Source organism: Podarcis vaucheri, assembly GCF_965113315.1.
Source record: "Podarcis vaucheri genome assembly, chromosome: 8".
Classification (NCBI taxonomy): domain Eukaryota; kingdom Metazoa; phylum Chordata; class Lepidosauria; order Squamata; family Lacertidae; genus Podarcis; species Podarcis vaucheri.
Window position 1 is genome coordinate 95,541,545 of NC_138766.1, and position 26,259 is coordinate 95,567,803.

Below are 26,259 nucleotides of genomic sequence, written 5' to 3' on the forward strand. Positions count from 1 at the left end.
CTGCCCTGGGTGGAGCTTGGCTCCCGCCTGCGCCGAGGTGAATCAGGCGTCGCGGGAGGAGAGGCAGCGCCGCCCGCTTGCCGGAAAGAGGACCCGCGCCTGCCCCGGCTCACCTGGCAAGGTAAGGCGGGCGCCCCCGACGAGGCCGTCGGACGCTGGGCCGCTCCAGCAGGCGGGCCGGCGAGGGGGCTCGCCCGGTGGGGCCGCGACCCGAGCGGCAGCCGGGAAGGGCCTGGCCCCGGGATCCCGGGCCCCTCTTTCGCGGCGTCTCGGTTCGCCGTCGGGGAAACGGGGCCGCGCGGCATGGGCGACGGGCCGAGGTCCGCGGCGGGTGGGCGGGCGGTGCTCTCGAGGGGCCAAGGCCGGGAGCAGGAGGCCGGTGCGGCGCGGGGGTGTGCGCCCCCCTCCCGGGCCGAGGGAAGGGGGCTGGGCAGGGCCGAGGAGCGTCCGCCTGCCGCGGGGCTGGTCTGTCGGGGCTCCTCCGCCGGGCGCAAGGCGACGGGTCCCGGGAGGCCGGAGGGGCGCCAGGTTCCCGGGCCGACTGGGAGTGCCGGCTCCTGTCCCGACACGTGCGGCTCGGCGTGCCGGGGCAGGCCGGCGCTGGCTCGTTCGCCCCTCGGGGCCCGGCGACCGCGGAGCCTGTGCGGGGCCGGGCTCCGGCAGGTGCTTGGCCCGGCGAGCTGGGTGCGGCCGCGCTTCGGCGAAGCTCGCCGCCGCCCCGCCTGCCCTTCCCCGGGAGCGGCCGCAAAGCTTCTCGGCCGGGACTCCGCGCAGCGCCTTCCTCTCTCCGCCGACTTCGGGTCAAGCGGCACTTCGGGAAGCGGAGGTGGGGGGGGGGCTGGCCGAGATGCTGGACTTGTGAGGCCTGCAGGGCGGGGGGCTCGGCTGGATGACCCTGGGGCTCCCGGCCCAACCACGATTCTATGGAGGAAGAGGAGGAGGAGGAACTGCTTGCTTGCCTGCCTCCTTCCTTCCTTCCTTCCTGGCCTCCGCACTTCCAGGGCAGGAGCTGTCCCGGCAGGAGGGCAGGTGGGCCCGCTTGGGTGCGCCCCCCCCCCCTGTCCAGCCTCAAGCCAGCAGAGCCTGGCTGAGCAGCAGCAAAGCTGGCCCTGGGGGTCATCGGACCCCCCTCTGCTTGCCAGGGCTCCCCAAAACATTTTCAGGCCAGTGTTCCTCTGAACAACCCCCCCCCCCACACACACACACTTTACCTGGGCTTCAGCTTCTAGCCAGAGAAGTGGGAGAATGGTGGGTCTGTCTTGCAAGATGGAGGAGGAGGGAAGAAGGGGGGGCTGCCTGCTGCAGGCACCTGTGAAGCCCCCTCACCTGCTTTCTCTCCCCCCCCCCCCACATCATTTTGCTTTGGCTAACTTTGAATGAACAGGGCCCACCGTAGTGGTGTCTTGAGTAATTTAATTTTTGAAAAAATAAAAAAATTCCTTCCAGTAGCACCTTAAAGACCAACTAAGTTAGTTCTTGGTATGAGCTTTCGTGTGCATGCACACTTCTTCAGATGTACAAGTCCAGTGTGGTATTGCGTCCATCAGGAGGGGTCCATGTGGAGTCCCTTTTTGTGTAACACTTTTAATTTTTGAATTGAAACAAGAAATGGGTATAATGATAGAAAAACAATCACAAACCAATAAGAAAAGCCAAACTGAGCAGCCTGCTCTAGAGGTCACCAGCTGCTTGCAAGTGTCCTAGTCGTCCCAGGCGAGAGCAGAGACGGGGGCTGGGGCTGAGCATTGGGGCTGCTCCCAAGACCCTCCCACTCGCCCCCCTGCAAGATGCATTTTGGAGCAGGACTTCCACAGAGACTATCACGGGCAGGGGGAGAGTCACGCAAGAGGAGCCATTGCCTGAAGTTAACACCAGTTTTCTGTCTTGGTGAGAGCTGCAAAATGCACACTTTGGAGCCAACCTGAGCTGACTGGTTGGAAGGCCCCATTCTGCCCCATTGCATTTGTGCCCCTTTCTTTGGGAGCCAACATAGCAGTTGCCATCTCCTGTGTAGCCGGATTAGAAAACAGAGTCCCCCTATGGGTTTTTAAACTTTTTTAGTTATAATTTCTAGTACAGTGCTACCTCAGTTTACAAACTTAATTGGTTCCGGAAGTCCGTTCTTAAACCAAAACCGTTCTTAAACCAAGGTGAGCGTTCCCTAATGAGGCTTCCCGCCGCCGCTTCCACCGTTCGGATTCCGTTCTTAGACCGAGGTAAAGTTCACAAACCGGGACACTATTTCCGGTTTTGCGGAGTTTGTAAACCAAATTGTTCTTAAACCGGACTGTTCTTAAACCAAGGTACCACTTAGACCCAAAGTCTAGAATGTATTACAGATCTGTTTGGCCACCTTTTTGTCTATGCTCCACACCAGTATTCCATACATGTGTTGTGTGATGATTTTGTTTTATGCTTGGTTTTTAATTTCAATTTTTAAAAGTAACGTTTTAGGATTGTGTTGTGAGGTAGTCAAAAGGATATTTTGTGGAACTGGATATTGTGGAACTAGAAAAGGTTCAGAAAAGAGTGGGGTGAGAGGGAACCTTCTTTCATATGAGGTGGACATGTAGAAAGGTAATAGTATATTGGGAAATGATTTATAATGAGTTGAAAAAATGTTTAAGATTATTTCCCCCCCAAAAAAAAAACACCTGAGTCCTTTTTACAGGGAATAATCTAGACAGAAATTCCTAGGTGTCAGAAAAGGTTATTTATGTGTGCAACAACTACGGCCCATGTTTTGTTAGCCTAAAAATGGAAAGTGAGCAAGGTCCCAACTAAAGAGGATTGGCATCTTAAGATGATAGAATACGCAGAACTTGCAGATTTATCACATAGAATAGGACAGCCAGAAGGACATATATTTAAAGAAGAGTAGAAAACATTTATTGAATATATGGGAAATAACTACACAGCTGAAAACGCAGGCAGCATTAAGAGAAATTCAACAGTGTATATAATATTTGATTGATGTAAAAGTGGAAAACGGATTTCAATGGTTATAGTAAAATATGCAGGAACATATGATATGTAAAATGAACCATGCAAGGAGAAGAAGAGAAGTCTTTGGATATTTTGAAGTTTGTAAAATGTTTATTTTGAAATGTAAAATTGAAAACTTAATAAAAAATATTCTAAAAGAAAAGAGAAGAAAAGAGTGGAGCAAGTCCTCTAGGAGGAAAGGTTGCAATATTTGGGGCCTTCTAGCGAAGGGGGAGTAGTGATAGATTTGAACAAGGGGTATAAAATTATGTGCATTGGGAGGAAGTGAATAGGGAGAGGTCTTCATCTGTTTTAAAACTGGAGCTTGGAGTTGTCCAGTGCAGCCAAATGTTGGAAGATTTCAGGACGTACGAAAGGAGGTACTTTTTGCATCGCAGTATTGAATGGGTTCCTGCAAGGTGTAGCTTTGGCCACCAACTTGGATGGCTTTACAAGAGGATGGAGGAGGAGGAGGAGGCCAGTTGTTGGGAATCACAGGCAGGGAGAAGAGGGCTGCCTTCTGGTCCTGCTAGCAGCCCACCTCCAGCTGCACATGAGGGAGTGCCCCCCCTCCATTTATAGCTCTCCAGGTGGCTGTATTTGTTTATTGGCACAGAGGAGCTTGTCTTGTCTTATAAGAGTGGGGTGACCGAGGCAAAGGCAGGTTGGCTGCCTCATCTGCTGTTGGTGAGAAGCTGGGCAATCCACTTTTGGGAGCGCTGCTTCCTCTTCAGGGTCCTCTGTGGCTTTATTTATTTGCTGGCCAGGTTCTTGGTTGCATCAGGAGCTGAAAGGAGGGACACCCGACGTTACAGGGAACTTGCCAAGGGCTCCCACTTTGGCCTGGCCCCCTACTCCTTGCCCACCACCCGCCAGGAGGCTGCTCTCAGTCATTGGGTGGGAGGAGCCAGTGTGAGTTGGCACCTGGGTGTGTGTGGCCTGGTGGGTGACCAAGACTGTGCCCCTTCAGCCCCAGAACAAGAGGGAAGTGTGCACCCTGTTCATAAGAGCCCGCGTTTCCTTGGGGACTAGCAACTTGTTGTGTTAAACCCAAAGCTGAGGAGGTTAAGGTGCCAAATTCTGCACCAGCCTTTGAAATGTGAAGCCTCAAATGTGTCCGCAGAATGTAGGCGGAGGCCTCTAAAGTAATGGAGAGGTTATATGTGTCATGGCTGCCTGGAAACTCTGTGGTTAACGTGGCCTTGGGATAATTCTTCCCTCTATGCAGGCACCCAAGCAAAGCCCCGCTTAGGCCATTGGCTTCAGAGGGGCTGGGTGAGCTCATTTCGTGTCTGAGGAAGGCGGAGAGGGGTCTGCTTGTCCCACGGGGGGAGGGGGTCTCTGTCTGGCCACCAGCTGCTTCCCCAAGACCCTCGTGTAAGAGGGTCTGGAACAGTCCTGTGGCATCCCCTCCCCCTTTGCCCATCACGCCCCTGCTTGGTGGGAAGTGGGGCTCTGCCCCCCTTTGGGGGAATTTCTAAGAGAGGGGTAGGAGAGCATGTGGCTGCACAGGACGTAGCACCCAGAGGAATGCAGGGCTGTGTTTGTGGGGGAAAGGCCCAGCGGGGGGGGGGGGGCGCTCCATGAGCCCCCTGCTCAGAGCAAGGCAGACGTGCTTCCCTGGCCTCCTGCCTCGGAGGAAGAGCAGGGCGCTGAATTTCGCACTCCCAGGGGCAGCCCTGGCACATGTATTGCTGGAAGGATGGCGAGGCAGCTGCCCACCCCATGCCTACCGTGTCCCTAGCCCAAGGGCAGAAGGCTGGCCCCTGTGAGAGCAGGATGGTGGCCTGGATGGGCCACTGGCCTGATGTCCTTGTGTCTCGTCTTCAGATGAAGAGCTCAAGGCCAGGACCACCCTCACCTGGGAGGGGGGCGTTTGGGTGCTGTGCTGGGACGGGGGGGGGTTCCGGCCACCAGGTGCCCGCCTGTGTTCTGTGGGGCAGTGGCATTTGCTGGCAAGTTGGCCTTTCCAAGGCAGCCTGTATTCCTGAAGAAGGAGATTCCCCCAGCTGCTGAGGCCAGCCAGCCGCACCCCTGGAGGCAGGTGTGAGGGGAGGCCATCCTCTGGCTTCCCGCGATCCTCTCTCTGGCTGCGCTTGGGCCCAGCCAAGGGCTGCCTCCCCCCGCCCCACCCTCTCTCTCAGTTTCCCTGCACCTGGGTGTGTCAGAAGCTGCCAAGCCAGTTTCGCAAGGGAGCACCCGGTGGAGCTGGGAACCAGCCGCGGCAGCTGCAGCACGTAGCGACAGGCCCTGCCGGTGCAGGCCGGGACAGGAAGGAGAGCTCCAGAGCCCTGGCAAGAGCCCGGGCTCTGGGGCTGGCGGAGGGGCTGCCACTGCGCGACCATCACTTGCCAGAGCAGGTGGCCAAGCCAGGGGCGGAAGGAGACTTTCTGCTTGAGGGAAGCTGTCCTGAAGCCCAAAGGCCAGCGGGGCCCCAGTCAGCAAAGCCAGGCGGGTCCCCTCCGGTGGGCACAGGGCACCTCTGCAGCTTGCCTTCAACGCTCGGCGTTGGCTTGGCTCCCCCAAGAGCCTGGGGCTGAGCAGTTTCCTCTTGTTCTTGGCAAGCTGGAAGGTGAGCAGCCAGAATCAGGAGGGGCTGCGCTTTGTGTGTCCCCTCCTTTCTCGCGGGGTGTACATTTAGTGCCAGCAACACTGAGCACTGAGGAAAACCTGGAGCTCCCAGTCTTAAGTGCACTGGAGATGGCAAGGTCTGAGAGGCTTCTGGGAACACAGGAAAGGAACGGAGGAGTTTTTTTTGGGGGGGGCAGCTGGCCAGTGCATGGCCAGGGAAGCCGCTGCATGAGCAATGGGCTGTTGGTCAAGTCTAGTGATGTTAAATTCTCAAGAATAATCTTTTGGAGAATATTCTTGAGAATATTCTCAATCAATGAGAATATTAGTGAATTTTCATTTAAAATAGGAGAATATTCATTTTAATGCTTTGAAAATGATATAATAAGGTGATGGCACCAGTAATTGTCATGTTAAGGTTTTGTATGAGGAAACTCAGTAGTTAAATCATATTTTATTCTTCCATTAGAACATGAACATGTTATAGGACAAGTCAAAAAATACAATTGGCATGTTAAGGTTTGATACAAGTAAATTCAGTAATAGGCTCTCTTGTGCTTCTGATAGTTCTAACACAGTAACTGTTTTGGTGACTAAAACACAGCTTGTTAAATAAAACTATATGCATACATATAAAAAAGAAGCCATTGACATTAAATACATTATCATTATATGATAATATATTTCAGTATGTCAGTCTCTGATAAATATCACCATGTACCATTGAATGGCACTGCAAAAACCAGTTACTGGCACTAAATAAAAATATAGAAATGTCAACTGTTTAAATCAAGGCCACCTCACATGCTGTTACACATAGGCCTAGGTACTTTAAGTGTATAAAGCATTAAACCTACCTTCTGTAAAAAATAAATATGTATGGTCACTGTATGGCCAAGAATTGCTAAGAATAAGGTCACACCAAAATAAAAAAAGGCTATTACATATGGTTGAAATACATACGAATTACCGGTAAAATGTTCACCAAATTAAATGAATAGCATTTTTAAAACAAACAAAAATGTTTTCTGTAGCTCACATTTCAGAACTGCCAATGGTGAATGACAAAGTGCTCAGTAATGTAACTGAATTTTAAAAAATCATTATTCATTACTTACACTGGCAGTATCACAGCTTGACTTATTATTTCATGATTTTTAAAATGTGGGGTGTAAAACTGGTTCTTACATTAGAATTTATAGTTTATGGAGAATATTCTCCGGAGCATATTCTCGCCTCACCTCACTAGTCAAGTCATCATCCTTTGGGCTCCTGGGGCTGCTGCTGAGGTGGGCAAGGCATAGGGCAGGAGACCCTGGGCAAGGGTCAGGTGGGGCAGGCGTGAGGGATGGGGCTTCCTTTAGCTAATGGCAAGCAGAACAGGCGTGGCTTCTAGTTAGAAAAAAGCAAGCCCCCTAACCATGAATGCACCCCCTGTTGTACTACAGTGGTACCTCGGGTTATAGACGCTTCAGGTTACAGACTCCGCTAACCCAGAAATATTACCTCGAGTTAAGAACTTTGCTTCAGGATGAGAACAGAAATCGCACAGTGGCGGCAGCGGGAAGCCACATTAGCTGAAGTGGTGCCTCAGGTTAAGAACAGTTTCAGGTTAAGAACGGACCTCCAGAACGAATTAAGTTCTTAACCCGAGGTACCACTGTATAGTTCTCCCCCTTTATGGTGGGCCATGGGGAAATGTAGCTGGCTGTTCAGGTGAGAACAAGATGTTCATAAGGTTTGAAATTTTAATGAAACAGCAACGTTCATTTCTCATTGGCCAAATAAAGTGCGCATCCCCCCCTCCCCGATACACATATTGCTGAAACCAGAAATGGAGCCTCAGAATCAAAACGTGAGCCGTGCATTGCCAGAAGAGGCTGGCTCTAAGCAGCGCCTCATAAATCAGTGGGGATCTTTGGAGGAAGTCAGAAGTCTTTGCTTCTCTTTAGCCTGTGGGGCATATTTAGCAGTCCTGTGGGGCATGTGATAATCAGTGCCAGCCAGTACAAATGAAGTTTTGCTTAGGGGGGGGGTGTCTTACTGATCCTCCCATTGGGGGCTCAAGTCCTCAGATCTGAACTAAGGGGACATTCTGCCCAAAGTGTCTCAAAACGGCTTTGACTGTCTCCCAACTTGCCACCTGGTCCCCTCACCCCCCCCCTTTGCCTCCCTCCCTTGTAAGGAGCTGAATCTGAACATGTCCAAGAGCCCCCTCAGCTGGCGTGAGCAGATAAAGAGACAGGTGGGGGCACTTTCGCTGGAAGAACAGTGAAACCTTTCTGGACCCTCTTGGAACAGCCCCCGAGTCATTTGTATCTCAACATTATATGCCTATCTCTCCCTGGGCCATTCAGAATCAAAAGTATTGTAAACCGCCCTGTGATCCTCAGATGAAGAGCGGTAGAGAAATGATGGTAGTAGTAGTAGTAGTAGTAGACGACCTGGTGTGCTCAGAGGCCAATAGAGCCAACAGTGATGGAAAGCAAATGGAGAACTGCCTTCAGCTGAAAAAAGGTGACTGTTGCTGCAGACATGGACTCCATCTCATCCCCCTAACTTTCCAGTTTTAAAATTGTGCTGTGCTTGTCTCAGTGCTGTGACGTCCAAATGGGCCCCACAAATTCTCCATGGAGCAGTCAGGGAACCAGTTTGCCTTGCATCTTCCAGTCTGGGAAGCCTTGGGAGCCCCACGGACTGTCAGAAGTGTGGCTCTGAGATGTGTGGACCAGGACAGGACGCTAGAATATGGACCTCTGCCCTTGAGGGGCGTTCACAGACCCCACCTGGTATATGGCAGGAGATGCCAGCGTCAGCATGCAGTGAAATGGGGTGGGAGGGGCAGAACTCTGAACCGGATCAGAAGAGAAATATGGACCTGAGGCACCAGTGAAGGAGGAGGGCTGGTGGTGGCGCCCCCCCGCTGGACACCCGCCCTCACCCCCTGCCCCCAGGGACTCACACGCCAACCAGAGTTCTCTCTTGTAATTCACATACAGCCAGATCTCCCCTTATGCTGGTTTTTCATACACAATGACGACTTTATGCAGAAAATTAAAATAACACATTAAAAGGGGTGGGAGAGCAGGAAAACCCACCCACCCCATCCAGAAGGGCTGACTGAGAGCTTGCAGGAGTCCTCATGCAACCTCCCCATTCCCCTGGTGGGCACAGGGGGCAGCATGGCCCAACTGGCAGGGCTGGCCCAATACATTTAAACACCTGAGGTGGACCACAAAATGGCGCCCTTCTCACTGCCTGGGAAGAAGGGGGAAGGAAGAGCTCCATTAGGAACAAGGAGGAAAGAAAGCTCAACCTTGAGACCTGCTGCCCCAGTGGCTGCTGCAGCCAGAGGCCTCCAGAATGGGATGACTGGGGGGGGGTCAGGGAGAACCATTCCAGTCGCTGCTTAACTTCTTTTTTGCTTTATTGAAGTTAAAAAGAAACAACAAAGTTTTTTCCAGAAAAAAGAAAACAGTTGTAGTACCGGTAATTAAATCAAATCACATTGAATTCTTCTTACATCTATAGCGACTTCCCATCACCCCATCATGCATCGCTTATTCAATCTAATGCACTATTCATTTTCTTTTGTTAATTTTCCTTAATCATTATCCACCCTACCACAGAAGTCATTCAAAGGTCTGCCATTGACATCATGCTATTACAATATTCCTTAATTTTCAAAACAAGTTCTCCTTTCCAATTTGTGGCGATTAATATTCTTGCAGCTACCGTGGCGTACAAGAATATTTCCTTTGCCTTTTTAGGTATATCTGTGCCTCGTATCCCCAGGAGGAAAGCCTCCGGGGGTTTTTTATAAAGGAAACCTTAAACATCTTTTTGAGCTTGTTGTAAATGACATCCCAAAATTCCTCTATATTCTTACAGTTCCACCACATATGTATAGCATTGAATCTTCCACTTCCCCACATCTGCAACATTTACTAGAGGTATTTCTATACATTTTAGATAATTTTAGTGGTGTTAAGTACCAGCAGAATTGCATCTTCATAAAATATTATTTTGAAGCGTAACATGCGGTGAACTTCATGTCTACCTTCCATAGTTTTTCCCAGGCATCCATAGGGATGTTGTGACTAAAGTCTTGAGCCCATTTAACCATTACTGATTTTGCCTCCTCTTCCTTGACTTCCCAGTCAAGGAGGAGTCGGTCCATTTTGGAGAGAGCTTCAGTTCTTTTTCCAGGCCTGAGGGTTCTGTCTCAAAGCCATTTCTTTTGTTGAGTTTAAATATCTCATGAAGTTGGTGATATTGTAACCAACCTGACAGGTGTGCCCTGATTTCTTCGATTTTTTAAAATTTCAACTGATTTTCTTCTTCTTTTAACAATACTTTATATGTTGGCCAATTCCCTTTCATATTTTTTTTCTTCACTGCCAGTGCTTCTGGGGCAATATCCACATGGATTTTTAGGTTTGAGCAGACTTTTGTATTTTGCCCAAATCATATATAGGGGTTTCCTTATAATGTGGTTTTAAAATTTTTGTGTGTACCTTGACCATATCGTAGCTTAAGTAGGCATGCCAGCCATAGTGATTGTCATGTCCTTCCATATCTAGGAGGTCTGTGTTTTGTAATATACACCATTCCCTGATCCAGGAGAGACACGCTGCCTCATAGTAGAGTTTCAAATCTGACAGGGAAAAGCCTCTTTCTTTAAAATCAATTAATAATTTGTGTTTAATCCTGGGGGTTTTCCCCTGCTAGATATATCTTGAGATGTCTCGTTGCCTGTTTCCCCAATCACAGGAATCTTCTGAAATAAGAAAAGCATTTTTGGTAAAACATTTATTTTAATGGAGGATATTCTCCCCCAGAAAGATAAATTTAATCTGCTCTGTATTTCTAGATTTCTTTTTATCTCCATCCAGGTCTTTGTGTAGTTATCTTGAAATAGGTTATTATTTTTTGCCAAGATCCATATTCCCAAATATTTTCTCTTTTTGCAGATCTTCAAGTTCGAGACATTTTCTAGATCAGGGGTGCTCAAACCTTTCCCAAAGAGGGCCAGATTTGATGAAGTAACATGCATGAAGGCCAACCAAAGTTGTTGAGCTTTTTTTTTTTTTATTGAAGTTGTTAAGTTTTTGAGCTTTTTTTACCATTTTACCCCTAAGTTATGGGGGTCGGATTGAGTCGACTGATGGGCCGGACTTTGGCCATGCTTGTTCTAGATCATCTCTTTCCTGTTTAGTTTGATTCTTGACCAAGAGCTTTGTTTTAGAACTGTTTAATTTGAACCCCACTACCTACCCAAAATTCGTTTCTTTTTTTTTTCTATAAGATTTTTATTAAGATTTTTACATTACAAAAAAGGGATAAAACAAACAAAAAAAGAAAAAATACAGCCATTATTTTTCGTTTACTTGTTTCTTGGACCCCCTCATACCTCTCTTTTTTGTATTCCAATTCAGTTTATTAGCTCAGCAATTTGTTTCCCTCTTTATCCTACCCAAATCTTTATTCTTAAATTTTTATGATCTTGAAATTTTACTTCTATAAACCCATTTTTTCATATTCTTTTAACCCATTACAGCTAGAAACCTCTTAAATTTAATCCAACATTATTCTAAAGTTCGTTAATTTTACAATGTCTCTGTAAATAATATTTAAATTTCTTCCAATCTTCTTCCACTGACTCTTCCCCCTGATCTCGGATCCTGCCGGTCATTTCAGCCAATTCCATATAGTCCATCACCTTCATCTGCCATTCTTCCAGAGTGGGTAGATTTTGTGTCTTCCAATATTTTGCGATAAGTATTCTTGCTGCTGTTGTGGCATACATAAAGAAAGTTCTGTCCTTCTTTAACACCGATTGGTCAACCATGCCCAGAAGAAAGGCCTCTGGTTTCTTCAAAAGGGTATATTTAAATACCTTTTTCAGTTCATTATATATGAACATTATCCCAGAAAGCCTTAATCCTTGGGCACGTCCACCAAAGGTGAAAGAATGTGCCTTCATTTTCTTTACATTTCCAGCATTTATTATCGGGCAAATGATAAATTTTTGCAAGCTTGACCGGGGTCATGTACCACCTATAAATCATTTTCATAATATTCTCTCTTAAGGCATTACATGCCGTGAATTTCATACCTGTGGTCCACAACTGTTCCCAGTCAGCAAACATTATGTCATGTCCAACATCTTGTGCCCATTTAATCATAGCAGATTTAACCGTTTCATCCTGAGTATTCCATTTCAAAAGCAAGTTATACATCTTTGACAAATTCTTAATTTTGGGTTCTAACAGTTCTGTTTCTAATTTTGATTTTTCCACCTGGAAGCCAGTTTTCTTATCCAAATTGTATGCCTCCATTATCTGATAATAATGGAGCCAATCTCACACTTTATTCTTTAGTTATTCTTTAGTTTCTCAAAGCTCTGCAATTTTAATCTATCTCCATCTTGTTCCAAAATTTCCCAATATTTCGGCCATTTAGCCTCCATATTGAGCTTTTTCTGAGCTTTCACTTCCATCGGTGACAGCCACCTTGGGGTTTTATTTTCCTATAAATCTTTGTACCTTATCCAAACATTAAACAATGCTTTCCTAACAATATGGTTTTTAAATGCTTTATGCGCTTTGACCTTATCAAACCTTCCAAATCCAAAATGTCTGTGTTCTCAAGAAGCAGCCAGTCCTTCAACCAGCAAAAAGCTGCTGATTCATAATAAAGTTTAAGGTCTGGCAGGGCAAATCCGCCTCTTTCCTTTGCATCTGTTAATATTTTAAATTTTATTCTAGGATTCTTGCCCTGCCAGACAAATCTTGAAATATCTCCCTGCCACTTCTTGAAACAATCCATCTTGTCTACGATTTGCAATGCCTGAAACAAAAACAGCATTCTCGGCAATACATTCATTTTTATAGCTGCGATACGGCCCAACAAAGAAAGTTTCAAATCTGACCATATTTCTAGATCTTTTTTCACTTCGCCCCAGCATTTTTCATAGTTATCTTTAAATAAGTTCCCTTTTTTTGCTGTCTTATTGATCCCCAGGTATTTAACTTTCTTGACCATTGTTAAACCTGTCATATTCTGAAACCTCTCTCTCTCGGTTTGTGTTAAGTTTTTCTCTAAAACCTTGGTTTTTGACTTGTTCAGTTTAAACCCAGCGACCTGACCAAATTCTTGAATCAGTTCTAAAACCCTTTTAGCACTAGATTCTGGCTCCTGCAAAGTCAATACTAAGTCATCTGCAAATGCTCTCAGTTTGTACTGTCTATCCAAAATTCGTTTCTAATACCTTTAATAAACTTTCTTTTGGGTTCTCTGTCATTATAATAAGGTCATCGGCAAACGCCTTTAGTTTATATGCTTTCTCTCCTAATGTTATTCCTTTTATGTTTTGGTTGTCCCTTATTCTGTTATTCAGCATTTCCATTACCAGAATGAATATTAGTGGGGATAGCGGACACCCTTGCCTTGTCCCTTTTCTTATTACACAGTCTTCTGTAATGTTGCCATTGATAATAATCTTGGCCTGTTCAGAGTATATAGCCTCAACTCCTTTACAAAACTGTTCACCAAGCTCCATTAGTTGCATCATTCTTTTCATGAATCTCCATGAGATATTATCAAAGGCTTTCTCTGTGTCAACCAGCATTAATACTGCTGGTTTGTCAATTCTGATTTCTAAGTATTCCAACACATTGATAACATTTCTGACGTTATTTTGCATCTGGTGTCCAGGGAGAAAGCCGGCCTGGTCTTCGTGAATGTTGTATTTAAGAATCGTTCTCAGTCTTTCCAAAAGTATGTCGGCAAATACCGTATTTTTTGCACCATAACACTCACTTTTTTCCTCCTAGAAAGTAAGGGGAAATGTCTGTGCGTGTTATGGAGGAAATGCCTACGGGTGGCATGCCTACGGATTTTCCTCCTCTAAAAACTACGTGCGTGTTATGGTCGGGTGCGTGTTATAGAGCGAAAAATACGGTAATTTATAATCATTGTTTAAAAGGGAAATTGGCCGGTAGTTTAAGACAATTGTTAGATCAGTTCCCTGCTTAGGAAATAGGGTTATAAAACTTTCTGTCCATGATTCCGGCAGTTTTTACTATGTTGTTCATCATACCCTTTAATGGTTGGAATAGGGGTTCTTCTAGCTTTTTATAATAGCTTGCGGGTAGGCCATCTGGGCCCAGGGCCTTCCCTGATTTTGCTTTTTAAATTGCCTGTTGAACTTCTAATGCGGTAATAGGAGAATTTAGGAGGCTGATTTTCTCCTTTAGAATGTTTGGTAAGTTGTTCTGCTTTAGGTATTCTTCTTTTTTGTCGTGATTTTCTGTTCCCTCCCTGTATAGCTCTCTGTAAAAACTTACAAAACTTCTGTTTATTTCCTTGGGTCATCTGTTACTCTTTTCTCTGATTTTAATTTTGTTTATGATCCTTTCATTCTGCTTTTGTTGCCAAGCTAATAGTTTGCCAGGTTTATTTGCAAACTTAAAGCTTCCATGTTTTAGCAACTTGATTTTCCATTCAATCTCTTGGTTAATAATCATCGAGAATTGTGTCTGGAGCATTTTAATATTTTGTTTGATTAGTTCACTGTCCAGGTTATTAAATAATTCTTTTTCATTTTTCCCAATTTCTTCCCATATCACTTCCCATTTTTGTTTAGTTAGGATATGTTCTACTCTGATTCTCTTGGCTTTATCATTAAGTCCATTTACATTCCCGGTGGCAATACTTCATACTTTAGTTCATACTTTAATGTATCTTCACTTCACAGAAATAAAAACAGTAAATACACAATATAAACAATTTATTAACGCCCTTGAGTGATGCTTAAATCACTCCTTTTGTCCAATCTCTCTCTTTAATTTCCTTCTGTTGACGTTGCCGCGTCCGTGTCGTCCACTCCTCCCACTAGTTGTTTCCCCCCTCCCATTTCCTTCTAATACTTCCTCCAGAATTTGTTGGTGTCTTCCGCCATCAAGCACCTTCGTCTCTTTCCTTTAAAAAAGGAGGAGATACCCTCTGGGAATTCTGTAAACTATAGAGTTTGCATTTGGGGCTTCAGCAAGAGGTTTGTAGCTGTCTCTTTTTCCAAAGGCTAACAGGGTTTTCCTTAAGAATGACAATGTCTCTTTCATCTATTCTCAGTTTCCTTTTATTGTTCATTTGCAGCACTTTGTCTCTGATGTCAATTGATGTAAAGGACACCAGGCACTCACCAGGCCACTTATTAGCTCTGGCTAGCTACACTTAATCTAATTCTGAATATTTTTTCTATACCTTGAGACATCACCTGTTCATCCAAATCTAACCTCTTGGCCAACTCTTTCGTAATTTTCTCCTCAATCTGCTCCTCTGGGACACCTCTGAATCTTTAAATCCTCCCCCTCTTTTGCATCTGTAATGTTGCTATTGCATCCAGTGCTGCTTCCTGTGTTTCTTTTAGTTCTGCGGTCTCTTTTTTATCTTGTCACACTCCCTTTGCACTTCCTTACTCTCATTCTGGGTCGTCTTAGCTGCCTCTTATAGATTTTGGGACTTGCATTTAAGGTCTTGGACTATTTTTGTTAATTCCACTTTTTTGTTACCAAATCATTCATCTGACTTGATAGTTCCACAATAATGTTGGCATTTTGATAAATTTTGCTTCCCATTCAATTATTTTTGCATTGTCATTCATATATTTTTTCATATCTATTATTTTCCTTTTAAGATCTAAAATGCTTTAATATCCATGCTCGACTCAAGTTCCGTTGCAGAGCTTCTTCTGCCTCCCATGAGGACCATTCTGGCTTTGTGTGGTTTTGCTTATATGCACAATAGTCAGGAAGAGCCCCTGTGTCAGGCGAGACCTGGGCCTGCCCCTCTGCCCCTCCTGGGCAGGCTACACTGGAGGAAGCTGCCTCCCCCCTGCTGGGAGGTTCCGTCATGGGTGATCCTGCCGGATGCTGGATTAGGAGAGGGAGGGAGATGTGCTCTCTGCCCTCGTCTTTCTCCATACCATCCAGGATAGAATAATAAAATCACAGAACATTAGAGTTGGAAGGGACCCCCAGGGGTCATCCAGTCCAACTTCTTGCAATGCTCCCATCAAGCTGTATCCCCATTTTATACTGAATATTTATATCTTGCTCTTGGTACTTATGAATGAAAATTATTTTAGTAATTTGGAACTCCGTGTATTGTATGCATAAGGTGCATTCATGGCTTTTATGTATTTTATGTACTATGGCATTCATGCATTTATGTACTTTATGGCTTTTATAAGCATCTTTGAGTTTATTTTATGAAGAAAATTAGGATACAGATCTTAAAAATAGCATAAATGAATTGCCAGGGAGCTGAACGGGGACGTAGTTGTGGCCAGATGCACTCCCTGTTGAGTTTTGCAAACAGTGTGTAGAAACAGTAGCCAAGTCATTGATTAGGGGACTGAGGGTCATCCTTTCTGTGAGTAAAATATCTGTCTCGTGGAATTATGCCAAAATTATAGTTACCTAAAAAGCAGATACGGACCCATTTCAGAATTCTTTGTCCTGCTCTTAGGATCCCACCCTAAGAGGGAGGGGACGGTGGCACGTTTTGTGAGTCGCCCTGGGCCTGTTCTGCTGTGACACGGCTGCCTCTTCCCTCCGCAGTGCCCCCATCTGTCGCCATGGCTCGCCGGTCTCAGAGCTCTTCGCAGGGCGACAACCCCCTGGACCCCAACTACCTCCCACCCCACTACAAGGAGTACTACCGCCTCGCTCTGGACACGCTGGCCGAGGACGGGGAGGAGAACTACCACCGCTTCCTGGCTGAAGAGGGCGCCCCAGACTTCCTCTGCCCCTCGGAGGTGGAGCACATCACCCAGCACATCCAGAAGCCCCAGTATGCCCATCAGGAGGGCGGGGGTGGCAGCACAGACTCCGGCCCCCACGACACAGACATGGACGGCTCCTCTGGCACTTACTGGCCCATGAACTCTGACCTGGCCGTTCCAGAGCTGGACCTGGGCTGGCCTATGGTCTTTGGGTTTCGAGGGACGGAGGTGACCACTCTGGTGCAGCCCCCACCCCCAGACAACCCCAGCATCAAGGAGGAAGCGCGCAGGATGATCCGGGCGGCACAGCAGGTGAGAGATCAGGAAGGGGGCTGTGGGAAAAGGGCTGGCAGGAGCCCAAAGGCGGGCGGACGGGCGGGAGGGAGGAAGGGGAAGGTGGGCAGGATCCAGCAGTTTCTGACATGACTGCTGCCGTGAAAGCTCTCTGCCCTGAGCCTTTGGGGGCTCCATGATGTCCCTGCTGCCAGTCCTTAAGAAGGCGCTGCATTGGCTCCCAGTTCAGACAGGGCACTGAATGCTTTATGGGCCTGGCCAGGCAGCAGACCTGGCAGCAGTTACCGGTAAGCACTAGGGGTGACCAGGGGCCCTAGTGGCCTTTGCTGCTGTGATGAACCAGTTATCAAAGCCCATTTCACAGAAGGCAAAGTGGTGTGACTCAGAGACATGTAACTTGCCCAAGAGCCTGAGAGCAGTGGAACTTGCTTGAGCGAAGCTGCACAGGTTGTTCTCTGTGTTGAATGAGTATCCCTCTTTTTCCCGCGTGGCCAGATGCTAAGGAGGAGGGAGCTGCTATGCTTTAGTGGTGCGTGAGGGCATTTCAGATGGCATGATCAGCTACACTTCCAAAAGCTTGTGTTTTTACTTTAAAAATATTATAGCCTGCTTTTCATTGAATCCGGGGCTCAAAGCAGTTTTAAAAATGGAAACATACAGTCTACAAAATTTAAAACACAGATTGACATCATAGATTAAAACATCAGAACAACATTCATGGTGCAAAGACTTTCTCAAATAAAACAGTTTTAACATAGCAGGAACGGTGTCTGCTGGATTTCAAGTGAGAGGGCGCTCCATCAAGCTGCCCCCCCCCCCAAGGCACAGCAGTTCCCTCTTCTATGCGGTGATTAAAGGAAGTTGCAGGAGTCCCCTGCACTCCTTGCATCCGCCTCCCTCCTCCCACACCCATTGTCTGCCTCCACCTTAAGGCTCCATGGAACTTGCTTCGTTCTGTCCTAACTAAATGAGTGGACTCCCACCCTTATGTGCTCCTCAGGAGGACTCCTGATCTCAAATAAACACACAGGAGTAACAACAAGCCCTTCAGAGGCAGCTCAAACACTGAGACAAATTGGATAGTTATAAAAATGCTTAATCAAAGGCCACAATTTCCACTTTTTGTATACACATCCACCCCAAAGTGTAATAGGAAATAAAAAAAATTATTTTGTTAAAAAAAAAATGCTTCCCAAGCCTCACACTTTCCCTTTTTAAAGCTTATTGGTGAAATTCGAGATCAGAACAGAGATCTGTTCCAAGACTATTATGTGCACCTTTTGCAAAAATAATAAAAAGAAATAAATAAAGGAGGAATGTTACGGAGGAGTGTTGTAATGGAAGAGCTGACACCCCTTAACTCACATGTTGTACATGCCTGTCCTATCATGTCCATTAAGCAGAGGAAAAAGCAGCGGCGGCAGCAGCGGCAGCACTCCTTGCTGTGCTCCTTAGCAGGAGGCATTCAGAGGTTTCTGACCCTGGTAGCCACTGAAAATTAACAACAACAAAGCCTCCCTCTGAAAAAAGTTGTGAGATCTGTTGCACCTGAGATTTCCCAGGCTGACTCTCCCCCACCGCCATCTTGTCTTCTAGTAGTAAGCAGAGCAGATCCTCTTGCCCAAAGTCTGATCATGCCCAGCAGGGCACAGATGCACTTACCACAGTGGTTTTCAACCAGTGTGCCGTGGCACCCTGGGGTGCCTTGAAGGATGGGCAGGGGTGCCACGGGCAACACTGGTCTCTGTCCCTCCTCTGATGCCCTCTCTTGTCTCTGCCTCCCCAAGGCTTGCACAGCTGTTTGTTTCAGCAGCCCTGGCTACAAGCTCCCCAGGCGAATGCTGCCTCTGGGGCTGGCCAGGGGGTGCTTCCCAGGCCCCTATAGGGCAGTGTGAGGAGGCACCTCTCTTGGGGGTGGGGGGGGGCAGCTCAGAGACCGGGGGGGCAGCGGCAGCTGCCCAGAAGACTCCCAAGGGGAGGGGAGGGGAGGCTGAGGGAAGACTCCACAAGGGAAGATTTGCAAAATGACAGCAGTCTGGCAAAGCAGAAATACAGGAAGGGGTTTTACCTTTTGAGGCTACAAAGGAGAGAGACGGAACATGCACACAGGGCTTCCAGATATTTGGAGGGTGCTAAGCAAGGGCTTCTGAGGTAAAGGAAGATATGGGGCTGCCTAGCTAGCTAGAGGAAAGGATCCGTTGTAAATGGTTTCAACTGACGTTAACATTGCATTTTTATATTGTTGTAACCCACCCTGGGACCAAGTGATGAAGGGAAGGTAAGAAATCTAATCATCATAATCAATAATAGTAATAGTAATAAAGCTGGGCTTGTTAGTTATGGGCCACCGGGAGGTGGTGCTGATCTAGAGGGATGTGCTATTGAGGGGGGGGTCCCTCTTCCTTCCTGCCTGCCTGCCTCCCCCACCCACCCCAGGAGCCCTCCTACGGATTCGACTCTCTGCCACGTCCCTAGTGCAGATTCTGTCTTCTCCGGAGGTCAGTTCCACAGAATGCAGAAGTCGGGCCTTTGCTGTGGTGGCTCCCCAGCCCTTGGAATTCCTTCAACTTGGAGACCAAGACAGGCTCCTTTTCAGCACCTACCAAAGACCTCCTCCTTCCAACAAGCCTTTCACATTGAGATTCTTCCAAGCCTGCAATTGTGTTAGAGTTGTTTTTGAGAGATGTTTATTTGCTATCATTTCTTGCTTGCTGCCCTGGGCTTCTTTGGAAGGAAGAGCAAGATAGGAATGTGATTATATATGAGAACTGTGAGGGGAATTTCCTGGCCTTTTCAGTCTAGGTATAAATGGGGTTTTGGGCCGGGGGGGGGGGCGGCAGGCTGCTATGCACAAAGCTGTCAGCTTTGGGGCTACTGTTGAATCTCGTCAGTTATTCATTGCTTCCATGTATAGACTGCTTATTATCAATAGATCCTTCTTTTGTTATTAACGTTTTGCTATTGACATTTCCAAAAACAAAGCCTTCCACACCCAAGGGGCCCAGCAGAGAAGGCCCCCGTAGGGTGACTGGACTTTTATTGACACTGCTTCCTGTGAGCTCTGGCTCTGGCCAGGGAATGGGAGGCCAAGGGCAGGTGCAGGAGAGAGGGGCTGAGCCCTGCCAGGGCACCTGAGGCTGCTCCCAGGAAGTCAGTCCTCTGGCTTCCCAAGATGGAAAGAGAGTCCTGTGAGGTGTTAACCCGCCCTTTTGCCTTCCCTCCAGGTGGTTGCCATAGTGATGGACGTCTTCACTGATGTGGACCTGCTGGGCGAAGTGCTTGATGCTGCAGCCCGCAGGGTCCCTGTGTACATCCTGCTGGATGAGATGAATTCCCAGCTCTTCCTGGACATGGCAGCCAAGTGCAGAGTCAACCTCAACTACGTGGAAGTAAGCACAGCAGGAGGGGGCAGGGGCTCCCATGGGGCAACGTGGCACTAGGACACAGGGTGCAATTTTGTGCCCCTTTGGTACCCCCAAACCCAAGCCCCCCAAACAGTGCAGGCAGCTCTGAGACCACCAGGAGAGCCTGGCTGTTGGATCAGGCCCAGGGGAGCCCATGGGGTCCAGCATCCTGCTCTCACAGTGGTTGACCACATGTGAGACCTGAGCACGGCCACGCTCCCTTCCTGGGGTCTCCAGCAACTGGCATTCAGAAGCACTGCTGCTTCCAGCTCTGGAGGCCAAGCGGAGCCGTTGTGGCTCTAGAATCATAGAATGGTTGAGCTGCAGAGATAGAAGGACCCCGAGGGTCCTCCAGTCGATGGCCCTTGTGGTCTCTTCCAACTCTATGATTCTATGATTCAGTCCAGCCCCTGCAATGCAGGAATCTCAGCTGAAACATCCCTCACAGGTGGCCACACAACCTCTGCTTAAAAACCGCCAAGGAAGAAGAGTCCACCACCTTCTGAGGGAATCCGTTCTGCTGTCAAAAAGTTCTTCATAAGGTTTAGTTGGACTCTCCCTTCCTGTTGGTTTGAATCCATCCGTTTGGGTCCTGACCTTTGCAGCAGCAAGAAACAGTTTGTTCCATCTTTCATGCCACAGCCAGGAGCCATCAATTGCCCTCTCCTCCTCCAGGAGTTTGTCCGTTCCTTGTTTAAAGCCATCCACAGTTTTAACAGTGCTCTGCAGGAAGAAGGACTTCTTTTTGTCCTGAATCTTCCAACATTCAGCTTCACTGGGTGTCCATAAGTAGAAGCTCCATGAGAGAGTGGAGGAAACCATGCAGCAATGCACACACACACACACACACACACACACACACCCGCACTGATTCCTGCATTGCAGAGGGTTGGATTAGATGACCCCAGGGATCCCTTCCAACTCTGCCTCTTTGGAGCCTGCAGCTGAACGGCCTGTGTTGGGAGCAGTGGCTGCCTTGGGGATTTTGCTGCCTGATACCTCTCTTGCCTTGCAGTTCCTCCGGGTGAGAACAGTTTCTGGCCCCACCTACTACTGTCGCACCGGGAAGTCCTTCAAGGGGCATGTGAAGGAGAAGTTCCTGCTGGTGGATTGCATGGTGGTACTGAGCGGGAGTTACAGGTGAGTGGAGGGCAGGTGAGCAGGGCAGAGGCCACAGGTGGCTTGACTCCTTCCTGCTGCAACAGACTTCAGCTGAGACGGCCGCCTGGGCAATTCAGGGCTGTGATGAGCCTTAGGAGGGAGGAGGAAGTGCAAATGGCCACCCAGCTGCCCCAAAGGAGGAGCCTTGGGGTGGAGAGGGCCAGCCATGGGTGGGGAAGCTGGCCAGGATCCTAGGTCAGGAGGGCAAGCAGAAATCCATCCACTCTTGGAGCAACTGATGTCCAGGCAGAATCTCTCAAGGCAGAGCAGGAGTCAGGCATTTCCCATTCCCCTTGCTGGGCCAGAGCTCTTTGGGTTACAGCAGTGGGGAGGCCCTGTCCAGTTCCCACAGAGACCTTATGGAGGATGGGGGGGGGGTTCATAAGAGAAATAGCAGAAGTAGGTCTGCCTTTTGCTGTTGCAGGAGTCCAGTTCTCATTGCGCGGCCTTGGGCTTGGATGTGACTCGCACAAACAACCCGTCCCGACTGTAATTCTCCTTAGATTATAAGGCTCTGGCTTTGTACGTTCTTATGTGGAATAGTTATATTCTGCCTTTTAATTTGAAAGACCATCCAAAGGAATTTCAGCATTAATGCAACATCACTAACAAGTAGACATTATTCTGCTTAAAAGCAGGCAGTGCTCAAGGCCCTCTGGAACTAGAGGCAACCAGCAAGATATTAAAGGGAAACGGCAGCAATAAGGAGCCCTCCCCCCAATTCCAGGCCATTGAAGGCACAGGCAGAGTTATTTTAACCTGGCACCTGATATCTCTGGGGAGGGAGTTCCACAAAGGGGATGTCACCCTCTGGAAGTGGTGCCCACAGTATCCTGTGGGTACAGGGAGGAGGAGGAGGAGGCATCTCGCGCCTGCCCTGCGAGGCAGAGTGGCCACTCACAGCAGTAACGTGCCCATCTCTTGCCTGCTTCTCCACAGCTTCATGTGGTCGTTTGAGAAGATCCACCGGAGCATCGCTCACATCTTCCAGGGAGAGTTGGTGGCCAGCTTTGACGAGGAGTTCCGCATCCTCTTTGCCCAGTCAGACCCACTGGTTCCTCCTGCCAATGTCCTGATGAAGGCTCCAGAGAGCTTTATGGCACCCTTTGGGATGGCGCCCTACGGCAGCAACCTGCCCCTCTTCCCCAAGAAGCACCCCCTGCTCTTCCCCCGGGAAGACAACCTTTTCTCGCCGCTGATGGATAGGGTTGACCCAGACAGGTACTTCCTGTCCTCCTTCAGAAGAGACGACATGCTGCGCCACACCTTGGAAGGGTCAGCGATGCGGATGTATTCCAAGAAGATGGAAATGGAGAACTCCCAGCTGGACCCCATCCGGGGCTTTCTCCGCTCGAAGCAGCTGGAGATGGACTCCTTCAAAAGGCACAGCTTTGCAGAAGGCACCTTTGAGAACTTTGCTTCTTCAAAGCAGTTTTCCAGGCAGATGTTCATGAACAATTTGGATGATTTTAAAATTCAGTCCAGCCATTTTCAGAAAGACCAGTTCTACCAGTATCAGTTTGAGCATCCTCACGGTGCCAGCAGGCCCCAGGGGCTCTTCGAGAGAATAAGGGGAGGCAGGCCCGGGTTCAACGAAGCGGAGGATTACGCCGACGGCTTCCGGTGCCCGGAAGTAGAATCCGGTTTCCCCCAGGAGGGCTACCCTCTGCGGCTGGACTACGTGCCTTCCAATTCCTCCAAGGAAGTGAGACATGGCTCTGACCAAGTGAATGTGGCTGGGAATGGCCCTCTTGGGCTGCCCTCATTCCGGACACAGAACATGGGGCAAAAGTTCATGTGCCAGACCTCCCCAACCCAGAAGCAGAGCCTGGAACAAAGGCTGTTCCTGCAGGACCAAGACCAGGATTCAGATCAAGGCAAGAAAGGGCAAGAGAACCGAGCTGGCCTGCGCAACTGGAGAATTTCCTCCTACCTGAGTGGGTGCCAGTCTGACCCAGGAGAGGAGGGTCTCCCGACGCCCATGGAGTCAGAGGCCTACAACGAGGTGCTTGGCCCCACAGAGCCCCTCCCGCGGTTCCCCAGTGATCTCCTCCCCTCTTTCAAAGCCCCACTGCCAGCTGAGGAGGCCTCTTTGGTGAGGCAGGATCCCTTCAGGAGCAGGATCAACCCCTTGATTCAGAGGAGCTCACGACTCAGATCATCCCTTATTTTTAGTGCTGCCAAATTGGACCAGCAGAACACGTCGGCTGAGAAAGTCCAGATGATTCAAAAAGAGCAGACATCCAGCGAGGTGACGAAGGACAGCGAGACAGTCAAGACCACCGCCGCCTCCAAAGTAGCTGAGCTACTTGAGAAGTATAAGACAGTGGGCAAAGACTCAGAAAGTACGACCGTCAGTCACACAAAGGCCATGTCCTCTTTCCTGCAGGAAGAGTCCCAGAATGCAGAGAGGAAATGCACCAAGTCGGTGCAGTACAAGATCTTGGAGAGCCACGTGTCAGACTCCAAAGACTCTCTTGGCAGCTACAAGTTGCACTTGGAGTCAGATAGGGCATTTGGAGAGTCCACCTCGGCCGGCCAGCTCACTGACGCGCTTGGCAAGGATCCCATTGCACAGATGAGTGGTAAAACGGACAAGCTCGCTTCTCGGTTCTACCCAATAGAGAACAAGCCCAGTCTTCCAGAGGAGAGCCTCATATTTGTTGGAGAAACTCAGAAACGAGCTCTTGCAGAAAGGAAGGAGAAGCTTTGCTTCAAAGGGGAAGCTCAGAATCTGCCCGAGACAGAATTCAAGAAAGCAGAACAAGCCCAGACTGTGGAAGTTCCCTCCAAGGCTCACAGCTCCAACAGCTCCCTCAATAAGCCAGAGGAAGACGGCGGTAAGCAGGAGCAGAGCCCACGGGAGTTTTTCAGGAAAGGATCTCTCAGGCTAAAGCAGCTACTGAACCCAAAAGGGGAGAAGAAGCCAGAAGAAGACGCCACCCCTGAGAGCTGGAAGCCAGAGAAGCCGAGTGCAGGAGGCCTCAAGCGACTGTCCAAAGGTGACTTCCAGGAGGCGATAGAAGAAGAGAAGTCTCCAAAGCCGGCTCCTTCCCCCCTTGTCCCCAAAGGCAGCCACTCCCCTCAGCATCGGTTTCCCTCATCCACAGCCAATGTCCTCTACAGCAGCAACCTCCGGGATGACACAAAGGTCATTCTTGAGCAGATTTCTGCTAACAGCCAGAAGAACCGAGCGGAGCTGGCCAGGCAGCTGCCAAGCTCCAGCAACCCAGAGCTGTCCAAGTCGGCCACCAGCCTGGACCACAGAGCTGAGGAGAGAAGCACCGGGATCCTCCGGTCGGAGAGCTTTGGCAGCCACAGGCGGAATCTGCAGAGGGACCCTTCGGAGGACAGGGACTCCCTCCTGAAAAGGATGGAGAGCATGAGGAAGGAGAAGCGGGTTTACAGCCGGTTTGAGGTCTTCTGCAAGAAGGACGAGCATGGCGAAGAGGAAGGTGAGCCCGATGCCAAAGACAAGAAGGTGGGCAAATTCATGCCCAAGCTCCTGGGCACATTCAAAACAAAAAAGTGACTCTGATGTTGCTGCTCACCTTCACCTCTCTGGTCCAGAACCGCTTTTCCTGGGACAAATGCTGGTGGGAAGCCCTCCTGTCAGGACAGCTGTGTTGACCCCCCCCCAGCTGTGGAATGGGTTGAGCGGGTGGCTGGGCTGGTGGCAGGGGGGCTCTGGGCCCCTGGAGGGGGGGCAAAAGGGGCACCAGAAGGCGCTGCTTCAAACCAAACTCTGTCGGGGGGAGGGGGAGCCCAGCTGACATGGAGTTCTGTAACCATCTGTCAAAGCAGCTTTCTGTGATAAACTTTCTGCTTCAGTGTCAGGAGTTGGCGGGTGCCAAGCTGCTTTTTGGGTTAAGATCCAGCCTTTCTCTGGCTTAGTGCCAACCTCAGCGAAAGCATCACTGGCCAGTCTACAGCGGCCTTTGCAGCACCAGAAGATGCCTACTTGACCAGCGCTGGGGACCCACCGCTTAGCCAGATCTTTCTCAGAGAGATTGTTTCTTCTCTCTCTCTCTCTCTCTCTCTCTCTGTGTGTGTGTGTGTGTGTGTTTGTGTAAAGCACTTGAGGGGCTGGGGGTGCCAAGGGGATCTGTGTAAACAGCAGCATTTGCAATTGCAGGGTAGGCTGAGACTTAGGCTGGGTGCTGACTTTCATCACTGCACATGTCGCCATTGCAAGGCAGAAGAGGCTTCCTCCAGGCACTGGCATGAAGGAAGAAGCGACCCTGCTGGGCAGGGTGAGGATAGGAAGAGGAGACGACAGTTCTGCTGAAGGACAGGGGCTTTTGCGTCACATAGGTAGCTGCTTCTGCCCCACCCTTCTTCTGACACTTCCCCTCCCGCCCCAATCCTGATACCCTCCATTGTCACTCAGGGTTCCCCCAGGCACCCTATTTATTGAGCATCCTCCATCCTGGCTTGCTTCCACAAAGCTCCTGCACAGGAGACAAGGCTGTATCCAGCCTTCATTGGGCATTTGTTCTCATTTGCTTGCTGGGAAGTTATATGACAGTGAGCATCCATCTTGGTTGGTTTAGACATCTTGCTGCTCATCATTCATTCATTCCCCCCCCCCCCCACTTTTCAGTGGGTTTCCCTATCACTTTCCTAATTGCTCAAAGGCTGCTTTTTCTTTTAGGTGGTCTGGGGGGACAGAGAGGGGTTTGAATCATTTTAATTGTGCAAAGCTGAATTTACGGCATGAATTGCTCCCATGAGTCTGGAGGTGCGCAGACTAAAGTGGGCTGCTCCATTTCAGACTGCAGGCGGGGCTCACGTGATTGAATGATCCTTCATAAGTAAATGTTCTTCCTTCCACATAGAAAATGGCTTGCTGGCTTAGTCTTCCTGAAATGATCGTTGTCTATGTGCAGGGAACCCTTTCCCTGGGAGGAGCATTCACTCCTTTGACCTCCATTCTGAACTGCAGCAGCCAAGATGCGGCTGGCCCACCTGGGGCAGGAACTGGGGCTGAGTGGAAGAGGGCTGCCCCAGGGCAGCGAAGGTCCCTGGTGCCTCCCGTTAGACCAGTCTCAGTGA

At 48.9% G+C, this 26,259-nt stretch overlaps 1 protein-coding gene across 2 annotated transcripts; it reads left to right on the forward strand.

The window, feature by feature from the left end:
- Positions 1-25,834, forward strand: FAM83H (family with sequence similarity 83 member H). Of its 2 annotated transcripts, none has more exons than XM_082236189.1 (5): positions 1-121; positions 16,182-16,657; positions 19,864-20,028; positions 21,059-21,183; positions 22,144-25,834. In XM_082236189.1, exons 2-5 carry the CDS (start codon positions 16,199-16,201, stop codon positions 24,734-24,736), a joined length of 3,342 nt encoding a protein of 1,113 aa, XP_082092315.1. In that variant the 5' UTR covers positions 1-121; positions 16,182-16,198; the 3' UTR covers positions 24,737-25,834. The 2 variants fall into 2 exon arrangements, with proteins under 2 accessions (XP_082092315.1, XP_082092316.1); XM_082236190.1 differs by lacking the exon at positions 1-121 and adding an exon at positions 5,540-5,557.
- The last annotated feature ends 425 nt before the right edge of the window (positions 25,835-26,259 follow it).

What these genes read in the sequence shown, in the direction of transcription:
- FAM83H (XM_082236189.1), top strand. Translation starts at nt 16,199, where the DNA reads ATGGCTCGCCGGTCTCAGAGCTCTTCGCAGGGCGACAACCCCCTGGAC. An exon ending in TGATCCGGGCGGCACAGCAG is followed by an intron (nt 16,658 to 19,863) that starts GTGAGAGATCAG and finishes CCTTCCCTCCAG; the next exon opens with GTGGTTGCCATAGTGATGGA. An exon ending in TCAACCTCAACTACGTGGAA is followed by an intron (nt 20,029 to 21,058) that starts GTAAGCACAGCA and finishes CTTGCCTTGCAG; the next exon opens with TTCCTCCGGGTGAGAACAGT.